The following is a 22,022-nucleotide window of genomic DNA, read 5'->3' as shown; positions in this document are numbered from 1 at the left end:
TGAGGAATTTTAAAATTATTTTAAATTCTAAGAAAATAACATATGAGCTCACAAAAACGCCTCCGAAAATGGAAGTTTCCATTGCCCCTGCTGAGGAACTGACTAGGCTTGAGAAATGGTAAGACAATGATTTTCATGCTAGGAGATATATGTTGGCTTCTATGTCATATGAGTTGCAAAAACGGTTTGAGGAAGTTGTAAATGTTTCTAACATTTATGGTCACCTACAAGAGTTGTATGGTGAACAAACACATCCACTAAGGCATGCTACTTGATATGAATCTAGCTGGGCATGACGTGCTAGTGTTTGGAAGAATATTCAAGGATGCATTGAATGGACTCATGAGCGATCGAGAAGAGCTTGCAAGCAAGGCTCCAAGCCTTGAAGGAGTCGTGAGGCATGGGATGCATGGGAGTGAGCTTGAAGGCCAAACGAATACAATTAAAAAGACCGAGTCTACATGGACCCCACCCCGGACCTGTACACGGGGTCCGTGTCAGTCATCCTCGAAGATGAGAATTCCGGAGCCTACACGGACCCTGCTCCGGACCCAAACACGGGGTCCGTGTCCATTGTTTTCCAGAGAGTATTTTTCCCGAGTATACACGGACCTGTACCCGGAGGTCTACACGGGGTCCGTGTCCTAAAGATATCCGCGAAGATTTGGCGCAGATTTGGTTCAGATTTTGTTACCTATTTATCTTTTTGATATTTTTATTATTTGTAAACAATATATACTCGAAATTCATCATTGTAGAACAAATTATTCATTGAGTTTAATCATATAGTTTTGAGTTTTTCTCTCAACTTTTTCAAAGCGTGGCTTTGTATACACATTCGTGTGTTTCATAAATCAAATTTATCAAAGTTTAATACTTTGTGGCGTTTGTCGATTGTTCTTCACTCGGATTGTCAAAGACGAGTTCTTTGAAGGTTCGTTTTGAATTCCAATTTTTTATCTCATTAATATTTGTTGCTAAATTCTTCGTGATTTAGAGGTGAATATTACACAATTACTTGTTTCAAAAAGATCGGGACAACACAACCGTTTCTTTATTTCATCGAATCGAGGGCGTGACTCCGTTTTTTGAGCGCGTTTGCTTTTCGTGATCGAAGGATCGCGTCATTTGGTATCAGAGCTTTAGGTTCCCTTTGATTCAAGTAAGTTTATCCTTTTTATTTTCAGATCTGTATTTATCCTTGTTTGTTATCAGATCTGTTTTATTCGTTTGTTCTTAGTCTTCGTGAGTCTTTTGATTCTCGAAATTATCTGATTTTTTTTCTTTTTTCGAGTGCACAAAGAATCCTTGTGCAAGAGGAAAAAAAATAAAAAAATAAAAAAAAAATAAGAGTACAAAAATTTCGAAATTTTTCCATAGATTGGTTTTGCTATTTTGTTCTATTCTCTTGTGGGAGCCATATTCAAGTGCCTTTCACAATAAAAAAAATTGTGCTATTATTTAGCATTGAATCTTGTTCTTATTTCTGTTGTGAGTCATATTCAAGTGACTCTCAAAATCAAAAAAAAAAATATTTCAAATTTCTTGTTTTAAGCAGTCCGTGTCTATCAGTTTACAAGTGTCGTGAAGTTTGAACTTGTGAGTTTGATACACACAAGCTACAAAGTCTGAAAAGTATATCCTACGAGAGAATTCTCAAAATCGAGTGAAATACTTGAGTGTGAGTGTTAATTTCTTGGAGTGAAGTGTGAGGTATTTGTAGTGAGGACAAAAAAAAAGAGAGAAAAAAAAGGAGAGTCGAGTGAATTTTCATTGGAGTGACCAGTGAGGATTCGTGGTGAGGAAACTTTATTCTTTTATTGTTTTATACTAATCTTTTCTTGCAGGTATAATGGTTGACGATCGTCAATTTCAATCAACGTTAAGAGGGTTGGATAGAATGTGGGAGAAGGAGTTTAAGCCTCTACGTGAGAGGTATAGGAGGTGTGAAGAAGAGGAGATGTATGATAGGCATGTTGATGAGAATAGACGAGGTAGTAGATTTGGATGGAATAGGGCGTCGCATTTGGATTGAGATGATGATAGGCGATGTGAGGATAATAGAGGAGTAGGCAGAAGAGGTGAACATGGTGTGCATGGGGAGTCGTTGGCACCCACGTGGAGGACGAGCTTGGAAGAGAAAATCAGTGCTAGGCCAAAGAAGGAGTCGAGATGTGAAGCTAGCAAATATGAATATCAAGGTACATGTAAAAACTCACATTCTAGTACTTGTGATATTATATGTTGTTGGTGTTTAGCCGTTGGGCATGAAATTAGCCAATGTCCACGTGAGGAGGTGACCGTAGTAAAATCACCAGTTGAGCTTAAATCTCAAATGGAGGTTGAGGTTGAGGCTGAGAGTGCTGTTAAATCTAAATCTGAAGTTGAGGCTAGATTTGATGATGATGGTATTCCGCTAGTTGGTAAGTTGAATATTGTTAAATTGTGTACAGTGGGAGCTGAATCATTAGGTGGTGAAGAGGTTTCTAAGTTGTCTACGATGGAGGAGGAGAGTAGGCAAGGAAATATTATGTTGAATACATGTTTGGAGGAACTTGTGATTCTCTTGTTCAATTGAATCCAAAAGGAGTCCTTGAGGTTCAATTGACACTTCATGAATTGAGTGAAAAAGAATTTAAAATGGCTGAAAGAAAGAGTGAACAAAAGAGTGAGATGGCCGTAGAAAAGAAAAAAGAGAGAAAAGATGAAAAAGAAAAAGAGGCCAAAGAAGAAGAAAAAGAAAAGAAAAATAAATTAAAGGTCCAAAGGAGTGAAAAGATTGAGGTAGAGAGTTACTTGTTTTTGCATAAACCTCTTCATGTACCTTTGTACACAGTGGTTTATTATCATTATAATGATATCGCCGGTTCAATTCCGAGCATTGTTATTTCACTCTTGCCGGATTATGAAGATGTCATGATGAGGAAGCGAGCAAGAACTGTTGGTGGAGGATGGCCACGTGTTGATCGACATGATGTTGGAAGTAATCAAGGTGAGATATGGTTAGTTGCCAACGCAACAACCATGAGGTATGACTTCCGTCCTTATCTTAATTCTTTGATGTATCGTTTCCAAGAGCTTGAAGAACATGTTGCAAATGTGGTGGTTAAGGGGTCGGGTGTAAATTTACCGTTATTCTTTGATTATTTTGAATTTGAGACCATGGATGAATTGCATGTACCTACTATGAATTTTGATGTCTCATTATTTACTAAGTTGATGTGGTTTACTTGCTACAATGGTTTATATACATTAGACTTAGATTTTTGTAGTGAGATGAGATATTACATGGATAGTACATTTAGTGTGTTCTATTTGCATGATTTATATTTGGTTGGTGATGGCTTTGAGAGGTTGATGGTTGGACATGATAATTACTTCATTCATGATGAATTTATGTTTAGAGAGAATATACTATTTGGTCTATATTTATTTCATGATCGACTTGTTCTTGAGACGCATAACTGTGGTTTGATTGTTGATATAATTCATGATTATATGTGTTGGTTGCATATAAATAGGTATGTTAAGTTGTGTAGTGAAAGATGCATTGCATATAGGGAAAAGGCACTTAAGTTTAATTCTTATGTGTGGCATGAAGTAATTCTTATTCCTAGTGAACTATGGTTGTGCACTTGTTTAGAAATTTTTGTGTTGTTAACTAGGTCTAAGAAGGGGAGGAATTTAATTTTCGTGATGCTTAATGAGATTTTCTTAATGTCATTTTGTGTCATGTATTATTTATCGTATGGAGCAATGTATGAATACATAGGGAAGGCGACCGTGATGTTGGGAATTCCAGTGCTGAAGGAGCGAGCAAACAATAGCACCTACAAACTTGAGTTTAAAGGTAAGCATGTTGATAATTTAATCCTTTTTATTACTAACTTACTTCGTTTTTGCGTAGATGGACAAGATTTGGGGACAAATCTTTTTGAAAAAGGGGAGTATGATATGAATCTAGCCAGGCATGACGTGCTAGTGTTTGGAAGAATATTCAAGGATGCATTGAATGGACTCATGAGCGATCGAGAAGAGCTTGCAAGCAAGGTTCCAAGCCTTGAAGGAGTCGTGAGGCATGGGATGCATGTGAGTGAGCTTGAAGGCCAAACGAATACAATTAAAAAGACCGAGTCTACACGGACCCCACCCCGGACCTATACACGGGGTTCATGTCAATCATCCTCGAAGATGAGAATTCCCGAGCCTACACAGACCCTGCTCCGGACCCATACACGGGGTCCGTGTCCATTGTTTTCCGGAGAGTATTTTTCCCGAGTATACACGGACCCGTACCCGGAGGTCTACACGGGGTCCGTGTCCTAAAGATATCCGCGAAGATTTGGCGCAGATTTGGTTCAAATTTTGTTACCTAGTTATCTTTTTGATATCTTTATTATTTGTAAACAATATATACTTGAAATTCATCATTGTAGAACAAATTATTCATTGAGTTTAATCATATAGTTTTGAGTTTTTCTCTCAACTTTTTCAAAGCGTGGCTTTGTATACACATTCGTGTGTTTCTTAAATCAAACTTATCAAAGTTTAATACTTTGTGACATTTGTCGATTGTTCTTCACTCGGATTGTCAAAGACGAGTTTTTTGAAGGTTCGTTTTGAATTCCAATTGTTTATCTCGTTAATATTTGTTGTTAAATTCTTCGTAATTTAGAGGTGAATATTACACAATTACTTGTTTAAAAAAGATCGGGACAACACAACCGTTTCTTTATTTCATCGAATCGAGGGCGTGACTCCGATTTTTGAGCGCGTTTGCTTTTCGTGTTTGAAGAATCGCGTCACTATTGTTAATGAGCTTACGAGAAGGGGCCTCATCCACGAGCATGGTGTGAGGATGATTGGGCTCATCGATAAACTTGTGGGCCTGGACCTTGTTATTCCAAATGAATTGTCCACAGACATTCTATTGTTGTCACTACCGCCGTCTTTTGATGAGTTTGTGATGAACATCAATATGAACAACTTGGAGGTCAGCTTTGAAGAGTTGGTCAACATTCTTACTAACTATGAAGCCACATAAAAAAGTATAAAAATGTTTCCCTGGGCTCCTCGTCTAGGACGAAGAAAGGCTTAAAAAAGAAGGGAAAGAAACATTCTGCTCCTTCCAAGAAAACAAACCAAGTAAGAAACAATCTCCAAACTCTTCTAAAGGTCCCACAAAGCTTGATAAGACAGAAGATGTTTGCTTCCATTGCAATAAAACTAGACATTGGAAGCGCAATTGCATGGAATATTTAGCGCGGAAGAGTTCTGGCAATGGTATGTTTTATATTGAAGTACATGTCTCAATTAATTCAACTTCTTGGGTATTAGATACTGGATGTGGATCTCATCTATTCAATGAATTGCAGATGATGAAAAGAAGTAGAAGATTAAGGAATTGTGAGACCTTCCTGAGTATGGGCAATGAAACAAAAGTTGTTGTGAGGGTCGTATGAGACATTTATTTAGTATTAAACAATAATTTGAAGTTACTTTTATTAGATGTTTTATTTGTTCTTGACTTTGTTAAAAACATTATTTCCATTTCTATGCTTGATAAATATGATTTTCTTGTTTATTTGCTAAATTTGTTTACAATTGTTCTTGACTTTGTTAAAAACATTATTTCCATTTCTCTGCTTGATAAATATGATTTTCTTGTTTATTTGCTAAATTTGTTTACAATATTTACAAGAATTAGAGTTTAATTGAAACATACAAATTACAAAACGACGATATCAATAAGTTAAGAATAAAAGATGTTCCAATTAAAGACATCCAAGTAAACACAATATCAACAACAAACAAAAGAAAACAAGACAGTCTACATCAAATACACTTATGGCACGCAAGGCTATAACATATTTCTCAAATAAGGATGTACAAGCTAATAGGAGATTGCATGTTTGACATGCTAGATATCAACTCTTTTGAAACATGTGAGTTCTGTCTGAAAAGAAAGATGATTAAAGCCCATTTTCTAGGGAAAGTGGAATATACAGATAATCTATTGGATTTGATTCATACTGATGTATGTGTCCCGCTAAGTGTTAGCTTGAAATATGGTCAATCCTACTTCATTACCTTTACTGATAACTTTTCAAGGACGAGTATGTGTATTAACGAAATACAAGTCCGAAGCTTTTAAAAAGTTCAAAGAATTCAGAGCTGAAGTAGAGAAACAAATATGAAAGAGTATTGCTACACTTCGATCTGATCGAGTTGAAGAATACTTATGTACTGAATTTTAAGACTACCTTAAAAAATGAAATTTTCTCACAGTGGACCCCACTTGCCACACACCAAATGAATGGTGTGTCAAAAGACGTAATCGAACATTGATGGCTATGGTTCGATATATGATGAGATTCACTGAATTGCCGATATCTTTTTGGGGATTTGCACTTGAAACTATGGGTATGTTGTTGAACCAAATCTATACAAATGAAGTGGATAAAAATCCATATGAGATATGGATAAAATCCACCCAAATACTTTACTAAGAATGTGGGCATGTCTTGTTTATGTAAAGCAGACAATGAGAGACAAATTAGATAGTAAGCCAATTTGTGCTAATTTGTGGGATACACAAAGAATTCCATTGGATGTAACAATGTCACTAGACATTGTGCCCCTGTATGTTTCCAGAATGGTCCATTTTGTGATCATCATACACGTGCAATTCGACATTTCCCGTCTTTCGAATTTCTTCTTTTCATCAGAAGTATTCTTATTCATAATCGCAAGAAGAGAATCAACCATTAACACAAGGTCTAAGTCCATGACTCCGAGAACTATAAAAAAAAATTCTTTTGCCATGATTTGAAGTTGGAGCAATTTAAAATAGGAATATAATTTATGTTGAAACTAACATTCGCAATGTATCATATACAATAAAATCCATTAATTTAAACTTTAACCTATCATTTTAATTTGAGTTTAAAATTAATAAACAACATACAATACATAATTATTCATATATAAATTCATATAATATAAAATTAATCTAACATCAGTACCACGAGCCAGACCAGGTCTGTATCCAGTGAACTCTGGTTTTCCTTAAAACTCGTTAAGCCACCCTTTACCAACCGCAACCCAAGACCCTATTCCTTCCCAATAAATCCCGGCCTGAGATGCTGCATAATGAAGTCGGCAGACTTCATCGGAGACAACACGGATATGAAAACCGTAAGGTGCCTGATTAGTTCATCTCATAGTAAGCATTTTGGTGTATCGATATGACACTAAAATTTATTTCCAATTTAACCCTAGATGAATTTTTATGTGACTTTAATGATGTTAACTTATTTTTACTCTTCATATTTCTCTCCATTTTCTTCCCATTTCTTCTCAAACTTCTTCATATTTAATTTCAACTCAAAAGCCAAATCTCACAAGTTTTTTCCTCTTTTTAGTTTTTTTAATATTTATCTCTTAAAATAATTAAATTATTTGAGCATGTAGAAATCAAAGGCAATGATTACTAATATTTATACTATGAATTAATGTTAAAACAACTCATACTAACCAAATTTTTTTATGTTGGTGAAGTTTTTTCATAATTTCAAAATTGTAATTTAACCAATGAATTTCATATTTTTATAAATATTTTTCCATTTTATTTCTTCTCTTCTATAATTTCAATTTCAAAAATTGATAACTTTAATTTTTTTAATAACTATTAGATCTATTATGTGTGTTACGAATATATATTAAAGTTAAATCCCTTAAACTAACTACTTTGGTGTGTTGGTGAGTCTCTTTACAAAGTCCCGAAAATATCTCTCAACTTCCTTGCGTTGTTTTTGGCAATTTATTGCCGCTCAATATCTTTCTCAACATCAAATTCAAATATAAAAAGAAATAGCTAGATACTTGTAAGAATCTTCATTTTTTGAAATTTTCCCCATAAAAGTATCTTAAATTCCTTATATTTATCTTTCAATTTCAATATTTATCACATATACATTTTGTAATATTTATTTACTATTTTTCACACACCACGCGTGTGTCTGGCAAGCTAATATTACTATCTTCTAATTGATCTGATCAAGATTTATTTAAATTTACAGTATTTTGATTATACCCTCACTATATCAATTTATTGGGGATCTTTTTTTTTTTTTTTTTTTTCCCTCCAAAAATATTTAAAAAAAACTATATTTTCATCATATTATTGAGAAAATATGATAGTTAATTTTTTTAAAAAAATTATTTTATATAATTGATTATCATTTTAATTTATTTAAATTTCTTTCTATATATAAAAATAGTTTTGTTTATAATTTTTATATTGCAAACATATTGTGTGTGTGAGCACATGCATTCCTAAGTAAACAAATTTGAAATTGTTGTTTTGGCCGACTAAATCTAATAAAATATTTTTCGTTAAAAATATTATTTAACGTTTTAAAAATGTTTGAATCAATATTATATGCAATATTTTGTTCGATAATGAAGATTTATCTACTAAAATTTTGATATATAGATTTATTATCATTCAATTTTATTTTCATCTCATATGAATCTTTTATAAGTTACTGCATTATATGTTTTTTTTTTTACTTTTACTTACAAATATAATTAAATTTTTATTATTAATCATGATATATATGGCATTAAGTTTGGCAGTAAATCAGTAATATTAAATTAAGGAGTATATAGAAAGTAATAAATATATTTTAATATCATAATAATAAAATTATAACAAAAACGATCTCACAGATCGTATTTTGTGAGACATATCTCTTATGTGGATCATCCACGAAAAAATATTACTTTTTATGCTAAAAGTATTACTTATTATTGTGAATATTGGTATGATTGACCTATCTCATAGATAAAGATTTGTGAGACCGTCTCATACGAGATCTACTCTAAAATTATAAACATTTAAAACAAAATGTCATCAGTCACGATATGAATATTTTTCCAGTCAACTAGATGGACATACACTTTCTACTAGCGCTTTTTACACTTCACCCACCAACATTATATTAGTAATTGCCTGTACTGAACAACTAACGACACCTTTCAGGCTTCCACCAAAATCAATATCGATCATTTATCAATCAATCATTCTCTCTCACATAATGACTGATGAAAAAATGATCGATATTGATTTTGAAGGATAACATTGGTAGTTCACCACCACGCAATGACCAAATATAATGTGGGCGATATCACATTGACATCAAAATGTTGGCTTACATCAGAGCAAGGTCGAACTAAATCAGTTGAAGAAGATATAATACTTGATCCTAGCGCAACCTGATAAAAAGGAATTGGCTACACTACTCTATGTAATACCATTTGCAGGAGCAAAGTTACTGAGATAATTGTCCATCCGAGAAGGCAATACCGAAGAATTAACCGCCTCTTACTGAAATTCAGCGAATTGAAGCTGTGGTGTATAATACCTTCTAAGATAGATTCACCATCAAGAAAATACACCTGAAATTAATTTCACAAAGAAACAAAGACTTAAAGGTATATATGAAACCGGATTCGTCGTTACTCCTTATCTAGCCATATGTAGCATGTATCAAAATGAAAAATTGCTGACCGAAAATGAACCGTGGTTATGTATTATCAAATATAAAAACATATATATAGTCATAAGAACACACCGGCAAGCTGTTAAGAAGAGCGAGCAACATAGAGACGTGGAAGGAGCATGTGAAAAATCGTTCCAATGTATTTGGAAGATATGCAGCAAATTCGGCATACCACCGAGGTTGGTATGAAGTCAGATGGATTGAGTGTGCCATGGAGATTACATCACCTACAAACACATAGGTTTGAAGGCAACTTCCTTCTCGAATGCTAGAATCTGTGGCATCTGAATTTCGTCCAACATTCTGACAATCAAAGCTTGAAAATGTGAGCTCGACCCATTGCTGACCAGGATGCTGCACTGGAGCCAAGCAAGATTCAACCTGTTCCCACAAGTTTTACAGGACATATATACACATTATATATAAAAACTACTATATATAACCCATGTTAATTAAGGTAAAGAGAGATATTTTATTTTACCTCTGAACAAACACAACCACTTTTATTTGTTGGAGTTGTCATCTTATTGTATGAACATTTTTTAAACTTTAAAACATCCATAGCATCCAAACACTGAAAACTTCCCCATCTTTTCGGAAGATTGATATCAGGTTCATTATTTTCATATTCACTCGAATCCAGACATGGGGTAGATACAAATGTGGTAAGTTCGTTTGGACATTTTGTTTCGTTCCCTTTGCCAAGAGAGCGAGTGCTTTCTTGAATTAAAGAATGCGGAACACAGTACCCTTTATGGCCATCTACTATTTCTTGCCCCGAGCTGTGCAATTTATTCTGCTCAGTCAGCGACATAATGATGAGCTTCCACTCTTCTGTTGTATGGATGTGGGTGTCATCTAAAGAAACTATTACATCACGAGGGGAAAGATAACCGGACAACGGAGAATATAGAGCCACGTCCATGACCTATAAACAATTAACAAGTAAAATTCAGTTTGACAAACACAACCATGGAGCGAGAAACTAGAAATCACTCGTGTTTGATACCATACCATGGGATGTTCACCATAAGTGTAAAATGGGCTCAAAATATAGGGAAGAAGGAACAACACTAAGGTGCAAACTCCACAAAACTGCACAAGATGATGGTGAGGCATATCAGTATATTAGTGTCAAGAAGCATATATTATTTCCCGAATACAAATCAATCTAATATTTATAAACAAATATGGTTCCGGCACTCACCACTGCATTGTGCCAAATTCCAGCACAGTATATACGTAGGGAAGCCACCGCAGGTAATGCCTGTAATGATGCATAATTGAAAGCCACCACTGCTCCTGGAAAAAACACTGCCAAAAAGATGGCAATATACTCTGTGTGTACACCCTCACTGCAGCCCATAGAAGAAGTCACACTTACATTAACTGTTGTGAGATTGATCCTCTATCTCATTATTCAATCAATACATCAACTGGTACGAATGTGGATAACAAGACAGCCGGAAGAATAACATTACAGAAACAGAGTCTGCATCATTTATGTTGTCATTTGTAAGTAATGCCTGATAACAAACACAAGTGCCCTTCTAGCTACAAAGATTCCCAGGGGCTCTAAGTCGTGCATGAACTGAACTACTTCTGTAACAATCAGAACATATATTTTGCATTGTGAAATAATAAATGCCAACAAGAATACCAAGAAATCTCACAATGAAACATTAACCTTCATGGATACTGCTAGCATGGTGTATTGAAGCAACATATAGCCCACCCTCTGGAATAAATCCCATATTGTAAGCCACAAAGCCATATCTCACAGACTCACACAATACCTATTCGGTGATCATATCACTATGACTACAGCATCGAGATATTGCCGCTCCTAGAGTTATTTTCGTTTATAGTAAATGGAGATTGCATGGTAACAGCAAAGTCAACTATGTCTTTTAGTAGATAAAGTTAACTGCTTAAAATTTAGTGGGCATATGAAGGTGGTGTAATGCTGTTAAGAGGAAGAGGGGAATTTTAACCTTGCTGCAGCAAGTGCATGTCCAAACTCATGGACAAGAACTGATACAATTGAAGATACACACAAGTACACAAAGCTCGGAAACGAAATGTTCAGACCTGTAAACTGCACAAGAATAAGAAAGTAACATAACCATCATATAGTCAAAGCAACAGCAAAAGCATGATATTCATTTTTCAGGCCCTATTCCTCTTGGAAAACCATGAATTATGAATATGAAACATCAATAGCCAATAATCTCAACGGCTGCATGGACTAATTTGATACTTCGAATAAAATACCACTTAGCTTACATTTTTTTTTACTACATAGAGCTTACAGGTGTGTTTTTTCCCAAAACTAAAGGCGGAAGCAGCTATGTGTTTGAGTAAAATAGTAACAAAATGCGATTTTGCTTCTTAAGGAGAAGCTTAAGCTTAAGCACTAAGAGCCCCATTTTCTAGCTTAACTTTTTGAAACACTTCTTTTATTACAGATTCTTTATTAAAACATGAATTTTAAAATTAAAAAAAAAAACACTTCTGCTGAAAATAGTTTTTTCCCAATCAGAGTTCTATATCCAAAGGCACTCATTGTAATGCACCACGCAAGTTGCAAATCACACAATTTGGGATGCGCTACAAGGAACTCAGCTCTTCGACTCATACACCAACTTATTACAATTAAATTAACACATACTTAAGAGTTGGCATGCATCATATCAATGCCCAACCATAGCTACAAATGGTAGTAACCTCAATATTTTATCTTAGAACCAACAAGCAATAAAGGGTGAGATCAAAGCAAAACACTGTACTGACCAAAAAGGGAAGTCCAAAGAAGGTATTCCCTCGGTAAACAAGCAGTGAACCTAATTCACAGAGAAGGACCTGAAAATAAAAATTCACCATAAAAAAAAAAGCAAGGTTAATTACACACTCTACCCCTATCTCAAGATTGTTGAAAACCTTCTATTACTTTTACCTCCTTTTTCAAATCCTAAGAACACATATCCTTGAAAACTACTACGGACAAGGGTATGTGTGCTCAAAATTTGAAAATATGAAGACTTGTGTCCTCAAAATTTGAAACACCGTGAGTTAATAGATATTTTTTTATTGATGGAGTTCTTAGCAATTATGAGATATACTACATGTAATTAGTACGAAAAAGTATCCAGAACAAAGTAGGGCAATGAAGGCTGAAGCCACTGACCACTGTAACTCCAATAAGGGTTGCTATACCAAACCCAATTCCCATGGTGAACCACACTCTAAACCACCTGTCACCATTCCAAAATGAGACTCGATTTCTATATCACAATACTTATATCATGCATTAATACACAACATTCAAGAAACGTAAATTAAAGAATCCCAACTCCAACCTAGAGTATCGTCGACCGAAATGGAAAAGGGGGTCATTGAGGATCAAAAACTTGAAATCGCAATACCTATAAAATATCAAATAATCAGAAACAACAGCGTTAAATTTACAAGAAGTAAACGAAATCAATGCTAGTGTGGTTAACTCACCAGCACGAGACGGTGTTGGAGAGTTGGCTAATGGAAGAGCGTAAAGGCAGCACCGGCGGATTGATCCGTCCTCTTCTCCCTCGGCTGCCATCCATCATCTCCGCTGTAAAATTTTCAGAGAAAAATTGATTGAAAAGGGAAAGTTTTGGAGAGAATTCATCGGCTCTACCAAAGTGAACGAAAGTATTTAAATTATCAAGATTGAATAATCAACCATTATATAATAATAATTCGTTAGTATAATATTTTTTATAATTTATTTGATTTATATTTAAATGAGTATTAAAATATAATTATAATAAAAATTACATTGTAATTTTGATATATAAATTAAAAAAATTAATTAAAAAAATAAATTAAAAAATAAAAAAATAAAAATGACTTCATTGAAAATTGAACATATAACATAAACCAAAATAGACAATAACTCTATCCATTGAACTACATATAACTTTTTTTAGTATATATAATTATTAAAACAGACCATGACATTAAAGTTAGTTACTCTAAGTGTCTCAAACTTAATAAAATAGTATAGATATTAAAAAATAAACTAAAATTTTAAAAAATCAATCATTACCTTTAAAAATATTATAAGAGTTTGAAAATATTCAAAGTCACGAAAACTACGGTGTTACATAGATTGTTCTCAGATTCGATTTTTTTTATCAAAAATATTATTTTTTGTTGTAAATATAGATCGGATCGACTTATCTTATACGAGACCTACTGAACCAAAATTGCAGTGGACTTTTAGGAGGGGTCACGGTGTATTCATTATAAAAATTTGTTGATTTTTTAAAATGACAAAATTTTATGAAATTGTTAGATTTTTACTTACGTCTGTAGAATCTCACGAAATTCTAAAAATTTTCACGAACTCTTAAAGATTTATTTAGTGAGACTTTTATATATATTTATACATTTTTTAATAAAACTCTGTGAATTTTGTAATTTATGAATGTAATTTTTATTTATTTCATTGAACTGACACTTGAGCGTGAAAAAAATTCTATTTATTTATAATATTTTCATCAATCAATATAAATAACTTATCAATTTGATTTAAAAAAATGATAAATAAGTAAATATTAAATTTATTACAATTAAATTTCAATTCTTCATGTCGATTTAACATGTTTATTTAATTAACAAGTATTTTTCATTAATGCTTAACAATAATTTTTCAATATTAATAAATAATAAAAACTAAAATAATTTCATTTATTTAAATAAATTTTTATATGAAAAATATCATGATTTTTTATAATATGTCTAACAACAAAATAAACTAGAAAATTCTTTGTATCTAAAAGTATAGAATAAGTACACTAAAATATTTGCAATTAATGTAACTATAAGAATATAGAGTAGGTCTTTTGTGAGACGATTTCACGAATCTTTATCTGTGAGACGGGTTAACCCTACCGATATTCACAATAAAAAGTAATACTCTTAGCATAAAAAGTAATATTTTTCATGGATAACCCAAATAATAGATTTGCTCACAAAATACGATCCGTGAGATCGTCTTACACAAGTTTTTGCCAAGAATATAAATCACTCTAAGTTTTGGTAATGACAATAAGAGCATCGAGTTGTTTTCAGGAGTCCAGCTGCCAATTTATTTGTATTACATCTGATTATGCAAAAAAGTCAAACACGGTCTAAACCAGTCGCGTCCTGAATTCAATAAACAACAAGATTCTTTAACCCTCGATCTTTAAATTTGAAAACAAGTAACGTGTATTCACCCCTAAATCACGTGTTTTAGTAATAACTAACATGATAAATAAAAATTTATATCAAACAAGTCTTCAAAAACTTGTCCTTGACAATCCGAGTGAAAAACAATTGACAAACACCACAAATTAATTAAACTTTGATAAGTTTTATTTTTGTAAGATACACAAAGTGTAGTGCTCAAAATCAGTACACGTAAAATCTCATGCATTTATTTAACTGTTAAATCATTTATTTAAATTTAAAATTTACTTTTAGCGATGCATGATCTATTTAAATCGCATTATTTTAATTATTTATGTTTATGTGATGCACGTTAAATGTTTTCTTGAGTTTCAAGTTTCAGGCGATTATTCGATGCGGGATCGAGGAAAAGAGACCGACGACGATTTTGGCAATTTTAACGCGGTATTTTATTTAAGTTAGGATTGGGGCATTTTAAATGATTTATTTAATTTTTAGCATTTTAAAAGCCTAATTAATTTATTAGGTGATTTTAAGATTTTAAAATTTTTAAAGTTTAGTCATTGTGCATTTTATTTTGTTAATTAGGGAATTTTGTAAGAGTAGAGGGGATTAAGTTTTAACTAACATTTTTACTTATCATTAAGCAATCTAATTACCCCTAATTAATCACACACACACGTTACACACACTCACACACACTTACATGTTTTTACACACACCACATATACAATTTGCACACACACAATTCTTTACACTCTATTTCAGATTTTTGAGAGAGAAAACCTAGGGTTTTAAAAGAAAGAGCAGCCGCCCCTCTCCCTTCGTTTTTCCAGCAAGTTTTCGTGGGTTTTGTTGCAAGAAAATCGTTCCACGGTCGTTCCGGATCGTCTTTCGCATCCTTCCCGCTTCGGTATCGTCGTTTCGGTATTTCAAATCGTCAAAAGGCATGTATATTCTTTCGTTTCTGTATCGATCTTGTCATAGTAAATATTTTGATGTTTATTGTATGAAAACCATGTGTATGTTATGTAAGAGTTTGAGCAAATATGGTTGGATCACTTTTGAAACGGTTTTTGGATCTCAAAACTCGATTTTGATGTCTTTTTAATCACTGCGACTTTTCGGTCGATTTTCTGGAAAACTTTCAACATATGAAACGTAGAACTTTTTGATAGCCTTCGATTTGATATAAAATTCAAAATATTTGGATAAGAATTGAGTGAGTTATGGCCATTTTTTGTGGGACTGCTCAAACTGCGTTTTCTGAAAAATACGTTCTTGATGTGTTCTTGAAGTTTTATTGTTGCAGGCTTCGTTGGGGGTCGACGGGTGATCGCTTCTGTGTTTAGGTATGTCGAGAATGATGTTGGGATGATTGTTGGTGTTTCGTTTCGTGTCATTAGGCACCGGGTGGAATTAGAAGTCGTAGGAATGCCTTTGGTGTAAATTGTCGTGTTCACGGGTTTTTGCGTTGTTTGTGATGCGTAGTTGTTTTGGGGCGTTTTTATAGGCTTGATTCAGTGCCATGGTATCCTAGGATGGGTCTCGAGGTGTCATTTCTCGGTCAATATGATCAAGTTAGGAGGAATAAGCCATGAGTATAAGAATTCCCGTTCGTTTACGTTCACAGTAGGTACACGGACCCTGGCACGGGGTCCGTGCCTTTGTTTCTTCGAGGTGTCAAAATCCAGTAGGTACACGAACCTGTAGATGGACCCTTACATGGGGTGCGTGCCTTGGTTATTTCCGTAGAGTGAAGATACAATACCTACACGGACCCGGACCCGGAAGGGTGCACGGGGTCCGTGTCTTACATATTTGAGGATTAATATATTGTTTGCTTTGGGGTTCCAGGTCTTCGGTTAGTGCGATGATTAATCAAGGTCGAGACACGATAGATTTAGACGTTGTAAGGAAATGACCAAGTTTGGGGGTGAGCATGGCTATTATGTCTAAGTTATGCAAGGTAAGTATTTGAACTCATGTTAGTATGTGCAGCAGTGACCCCAAGCGAGATCCAACGAATCCCTCAACGCCAAGTAAGTAAGTATGTTCGACATGCAAAAGAAAATATTTCAAGTTTTTGAGGTATGCTAAATGTCCTGTGACCAAATTATGTATGAGATTGGAAAGCGGTAAAACATGACCAGAGACCAATCCACCCCGGTAAAGCATGACCGGATTTAGATCAGGATTGGAAAGCGGTAAAGCATGACCAGGGACCAATCCACCCGTTAAAGCATGAACGGGGATCTCATGTATGTGGCAGTGGATCTTCCCTGTCAGCATAGTACTGTGGTTTAGTCTGATCATGCGTATTTATGTATGGGTCACTTGCTTTGAAACATATCTCTACGCAAAATGATGAAATTCACATATGTTCAAGTATGTATGTTGCAAGTATGTTTCAGAAAAGTTTCACGTTATAGGCACGTCTATGTTATGTATGTAAGTTCAAGCTTTTACACGCATGTTCACGTTTCAAGTATGTACGTTATATTTTAAAGATTGGATGTGGTTTTACTACGTAATACTTGTTATGCCTAGTTTATACATGTTGAGTATTTAGACTCAATAGACTTGATCGATGCAGGTGAGGATGAATTTGAGGAGACGAGAGGTGGGGACCAGTGAGCTGGCTTGGACTGAGCGGGAGGCTAAACCCGAGGACCACCCATGTTTTTAAGTTTTTATGCGATGCTTCAACTACTCTGATTTTACATTTTGGATTATAATGTTTAAACAAGTATTTTTCTTTAGCAAACTTTATATGTGATCTGTCTTATTGCAAATACTTTTGGTTGGACATTTTATTTATGATCACAATTTGAAAGTTTATTTTATATTTAAGAAAATTTTTATTTTTCCGCAAATTTCAAGTAGTTCAAAATACGGTACGTTACAGTTGGTATCAGAACGGTGTTCTTGTAAAGGGTTACGCCTACTGCCAGTTGCGAGAAGCTCACGAAGCCACACCTCAAGTCTGTAAGTTTTAAGGTTTTGAATTATTCCATATATTAAGCATTAAGTCATGATTTCAGCATGTCCATGTTTTAAGTTCAAATTACGTGCATCTTATGCCATTGATATTATATTCATGCACATTGGGTTTACGTGTTGGGAAAATTGTTGGAACAGTATGCCTCCTAGACGCATGATTAACCGGGAACCAAGGGATGAGGACAGAGAGGGATGAGAGGAGGGGAGTGACGCTCCTCCTCCTCCACCTGCCAGATATGCAGGCACAGATGCTTGCAGGTATGACTCAGTTCTTCACACAATTTGCGGGGAACCAGGCGGCAGTGGACACGGGGGCGAGGCCCAGACCAGAGGCTGTGTACGAAAGGTTTAGGAGGATGAATCCTAAGGAGTTCTCGGGGACTACTGACCCGATGACAGCTGAAGGATGGATTAAATCTATCGAGGTGATTTTTGCTTTTATGGAGCTGCAAGATGAAGATTGGGTCAGGTGTGCCACATTCCTTCTGACAGGGGACGCCAGATTGTGGTGGGATAGTGCATCGGTGTCAGTGAACTTGCAAACACTGACATGGAATAGATTTAAAGAGGTATTCTACTCCAAGTACTTCACTGAAGAAGTACGATCCATCTTGACTAGAGGGTTCATGACTCTGTGACAGGGAGACAGTAGCGTGACAGACTTTGTCAGAAAGTTTGAAAGGGGGTGTCACTTTGTGCCCTGATAGCTAATGATGCCCAAGGGAAGCTGAGGCATTTTATGGACGGTTTACGGCCGATCCTGCGCCGTGATGTGAGGGTTGCTGGTCCGACTACTTATGCCGTTACAGTATCTAGAGCCATGGCAGCAGAGCAGGACCAAAAGAACATTGAGATCGACTAGGCAGGGCAAGAGGCCCTATCAGGCACCGCCGCAACAGCATCAGCAGCGACCTCAGTTCAAGAGGCCATTCCAGGGGAAGCCAGGGAAGAAGCTATTTCAGGGACCACCGAAGGGCAAGGGTCCTGATCCACAGCAGAAGGCTCCCAGAGGCTGGGTGAGTACCCGGTGTGCCCGAAGTGCCACCTCCAGCATCCAGGACAATGTTTATATGGATCGGGCAAGTGCTTTAAGTGCGGAGCCAGCAATCACATGTTAAAGGAGTGCCCACAATGGAAGCAGCCGACCCAGGAAAGGGTATTCGCCATGCATGCTCAGGAGGCGAACCCAGACACGACATTATTGACCGGTAAACTCATTTAGTTAAGTACCGTATTATTTTGCCATGCATGTTTTGAATTTGATGTTGGGATTTTTAGCGTGCTAGTTAATATTTTGGTGACTTGAGATATAAATTTCTATTGTGCTTGAGGTTAAGATTAGAATTTTTGGGATATAAGTTTTGTGTGGTGCTGATGTCTCTCAGGGAACATTTTTATAAAAAAGTCGCCACGAAGGCCTTGATAGATTCAGGGGCCACCCACTATTTTATTTCGGAGACGTTCGCTAGTCACCTGGACGTCAAGTCTTTAGGATTCGACGTGAGCTATTCAGTGACAGTCCCATCAGGGGAAGAATTATCAGCTACTAGTGTTGTCAGAGACATCGATCTGGAACTGCATGGCCACCTAGTGTATGCTGATTTGATTGTGCTGCCAATGCCAGAGTTTGATATCATTTTGGCAATGGACTGGCTGACGAAGAACAGAGTTCTTATTGATTTTCAGAAAAGGTCAGTGTTAGTAAGGCCTTTGGGCATGGAGCAGTTTCTCTTTGACCTAGCTAGATGGAGGAGTTTCCCTCACATGATCTCGTGCATGCAGGCGCGGAGACTTGTGCACAAGGATTGTCAGGCTTTCTTGGCCAGCATTGTGTCTGCACCTGACGTACCCACTCCGCCAATGGCTGATGTACCAGTGGTCAGAGATTTTCCCGATGTCTTTTCAGATGACGTCACAGAACTTCCACCAGAGAGAGAGGTGGAGTTTTCAATTGATCTTTTACCTAGCACCGTGCCAATCTCTAAGACACCGTACCGTTAGCTCCAGCTGAGATGTTAGAGCTCAAGCAGCAGATTCAGGAAATCCTAGACAAAGAATTCATCCGCCCTAGTTTCTCACCATGGGGCGCACCAGTGCTCTTTGTGAAGAAGAAAGACGGGAGCATGAGGCTGTGTATCGATTACTGAGAACTGAACAAGGTAACGATCAAGAATAAATACCCACTTCCAAGGATCGAGGACTTGTTCGATCAGTTGCAGGGAGCTACAATGTTCTCTAAGATAGATCTTCGATCGGGGTATCACCAGCTGAAGGTGAAAGATGCAGATGTTCATAAGACAACCTTCAGAACCAGATATGGGCATTCCGAGTTCTTAGTGATGCCGTTCGGACTGACGAATGCTCGAGCAATTTTCATGGACCTCATGAACCGAGTATTTCAGCCCTACCTAGATCAGTTCGTCATAGTGTTCATTGACGACATTCTTATCTACTCAAAGAGCCATGAGGAGCACGTTCAGTATTTGAGTACAACTGTTGCAGATTTCGCAGAGACACAAGTTGTTTGCAAAATTCAGTAAGTGTGAATTTTGGTTGGGGAAGGTAGCGTTTTTGGGTCGTGTAATTTCTAGCAGTGGCATTGAGGTGGATCCAGCTAAGGTAGCAGCGGTTAAGGAATGGGTTGAGCCGAAGAATGCGTCAGAGATCCGCAGTTTCCTAATCTTAGCAGGCTACTACAGAAAATTTATTCAGGGATTTTCTTCAATAGCAGTGCCACTCACTTCATTGACCGATAAGAATGCGAAATTCATTTGGAGTGGCGAGTTCCAGAAGAGCTTTGATACTTTGAAGCGAGCTCTCATTTCAGCGCCAGTGTTAGCCATGCCATCAGGGCAAGGAAATTTTGTGTTATACACCGATGCATCTAAGCTCGGGTTAGGCGCAGTGTTGATGCAGCATGGTCGGGTTATAGCTTATACCTCCAGGAAGTTGAAAGTGCATGAGAAGAACTACCCGACTCAAGATCTTGAGTTAGCTGCAGTTTTCTTTGCGTTGAAGATATGGAGACACTATTTGTACGGCGAGAAATGCCAGATATTTACCGATCACAAGAATCTAAAATATTTCTTCACGCAGAAAGAGCTGAATATGAGACAGAAAAGATGGTTGGAGCTGGTAAAAGACTACGATTGTGAAATTAGCTACCATCCGGAGAAAGCTAATGTTGTGGCAGAGGCCTTGAGCAGAAAAGTTGCAGTCGTAGCACAACTGTCAGTATAGAAATCTCTTCAGTCAGAGATTCAGAGATTTGGGTTAGAGGTTTATCCTAAGGGCATAGCTCCTAAGCTGTCTAATCTGACAATCCAGTCTTCGTTGTTTGACCGAATCCGAGCAGGTCAGTCTTCAGATGAGCAGTTACAGAAATGGAGACTGAAGAATGAGGCCAAGGGCAGTGTACTCTACACAGTGTCTGATGGTATTGCGAGATACAGAGGTAGAATATGGGTGCCTAGTGTTGATTCGATCAGAGAGGATATTCTGACAGAGGCACATGCATTTCCGTACTCTATCCATCCCGGAGGTACCAAGATGTACAAGGATTTGCAGGTTCTATATTGGTGGCCAGGTATGAAGAGAGACATCTGCCGATTTGTGTCTGAATGCCTCACTTGTCAAAAAGTGAAGGCAGAGCATCAGAGACCAGCAGGAATGCTTAAGCCACTCCCTATCCCCGAGTGGAAGTGGGAGAATATCAGCATGGACTTTGTAGTTGGTTTGCCAATGTCAGTCAGAGGATCCAATGCTATTTGGGTTATAGTGGATCGACTCACTAAGTCGGCACACTTCTTGTCAATGAAGACGACTTTCTCCATGACGCAGTATGCGGAACTCTATATCAGGTAGATAGTTCGATTACACGGGATCCCAATTTCTATTGTGTCCGACAGGGACACGAGATTTACATCGTCCTTCTGGAAGAGTTTGCACGCAGCCATGGGGACGAAGTTGCTATTTAGTACAGCTTTTCACCCTCAGGACAGATGACCAGTCTGAGCGAGTGATTCAGATTTTGGAGGATTTATTGCGAGCCTGTATGATCGGCTTCCATGGAACTTGGGAGTCGAAGCTACCTCTAGTGGAGTTTACATACAACAATAGTTTCCAATCATCTATAGGTATGGCTCCCTACGAGGCATTGTATGGAAGGAAGTGCAGATCGCCGATTCATTGTGATGAAGTCGGTGAGAGAGCAGAACTTGGACCAGAGAGTGTTCAGTA

General features: G+C 36.4%; 1 protein-coding gene across 2 annotated transcripts; it reads right to left on the bottom strand.

Moving 5' to 3' along the window:
* Positions 1-8,894: 8,894 nt before the first annotated feature.
* Positions 8,895-13,234, bottom strand: LOC142555058 (membrane-bound transcription factor site-2 protease homolog). Of its 2 annotated transcripts, none has more exons than XM_075665707.1 (10): positions 13,074-13,132; positions 12,930-12,991; positions 12,754-12,820; positions 12,360-12,428; positions 11,561-11,664; positions 10,774-10,921; positions 10,581-10,661; positions 10,048-10,494; positions 9,639-9,947; positions 8,895-9,462 (listed from the first exon to the last, which is right to left on the bottom strand). In XM_075665707.1, the coding sequence occupies exons 3-10, from the start codon at positions 12,796-12,798 to the stop codon at positions 9,298-9,300; spliced, it is 1,368 nt and encodes a 455-aa protein (XP_075521822.1). In that variant the 5' UTR covers positions 12,799-12,820; positions 12,930-12,991; positions 13,074-13,132; the 3' UTR covers positions 8,895-9,297. The 2 variants fall into 2 exon arrangements, with proteins under 2 accessions (XP_075521822.1, XP_075521821.1); XM_075665706.1 differs by having other exon boundaries at positions 8,896-9,462; positions 12,926-12,991; positions 13,074-13,234.
* Between the last annotated feature and the right edge of the window lie 8,788 nt (positions 13,235-22,022).

This window comes from Primulina tabacum, chromosome 9, assembly GCF_025594145.1.
Source record: "Primulina tabacum isolate GXHZ01 chromosome 9, ASM2559414v2, whole genome shotgun sequence".
Classification (NCBI taxonomy): Eukaryota; Viridiplantae; Streptophyta; class Magnoliopsida; order Lamiales; family Gesneriaceae; genus Primulina; species Primulina tabacum.
The sequence above is the reverse complement of the archived record's forward strand: the minus strand, read 5'-3'. Positions and strand labels throughout refer to the sequence as shown.

What these genes read in the sequence shown, in the direction of transcription:
- LOC142555058 (XM_075665706.1), bottom strand. Translation starts at nt 13,171, where the DNA reads ATGATGGATGGCAGCCGAGGGAGAAGAGGACGGATCAATCCGCCGGTG. An exon ending in TTCGGTCGACGATACTCTAG is followed by an intron (nt 12,821 to 12,925) that starts GTTGGAGTTGGG and finishes GAATGGTGACAG; the next exon opens with GTGGTTTAGAGTGTGGTTCA. An exon ending in CCCTTATTGGAGTTACAGTG is followed by an intron (nt 12,429 to 12,753) that starts GTCAGTGGCTTC and finishes TTTTATTTTCAG; the next exon opens with GTCCTTCTCTGTGAATTAGG.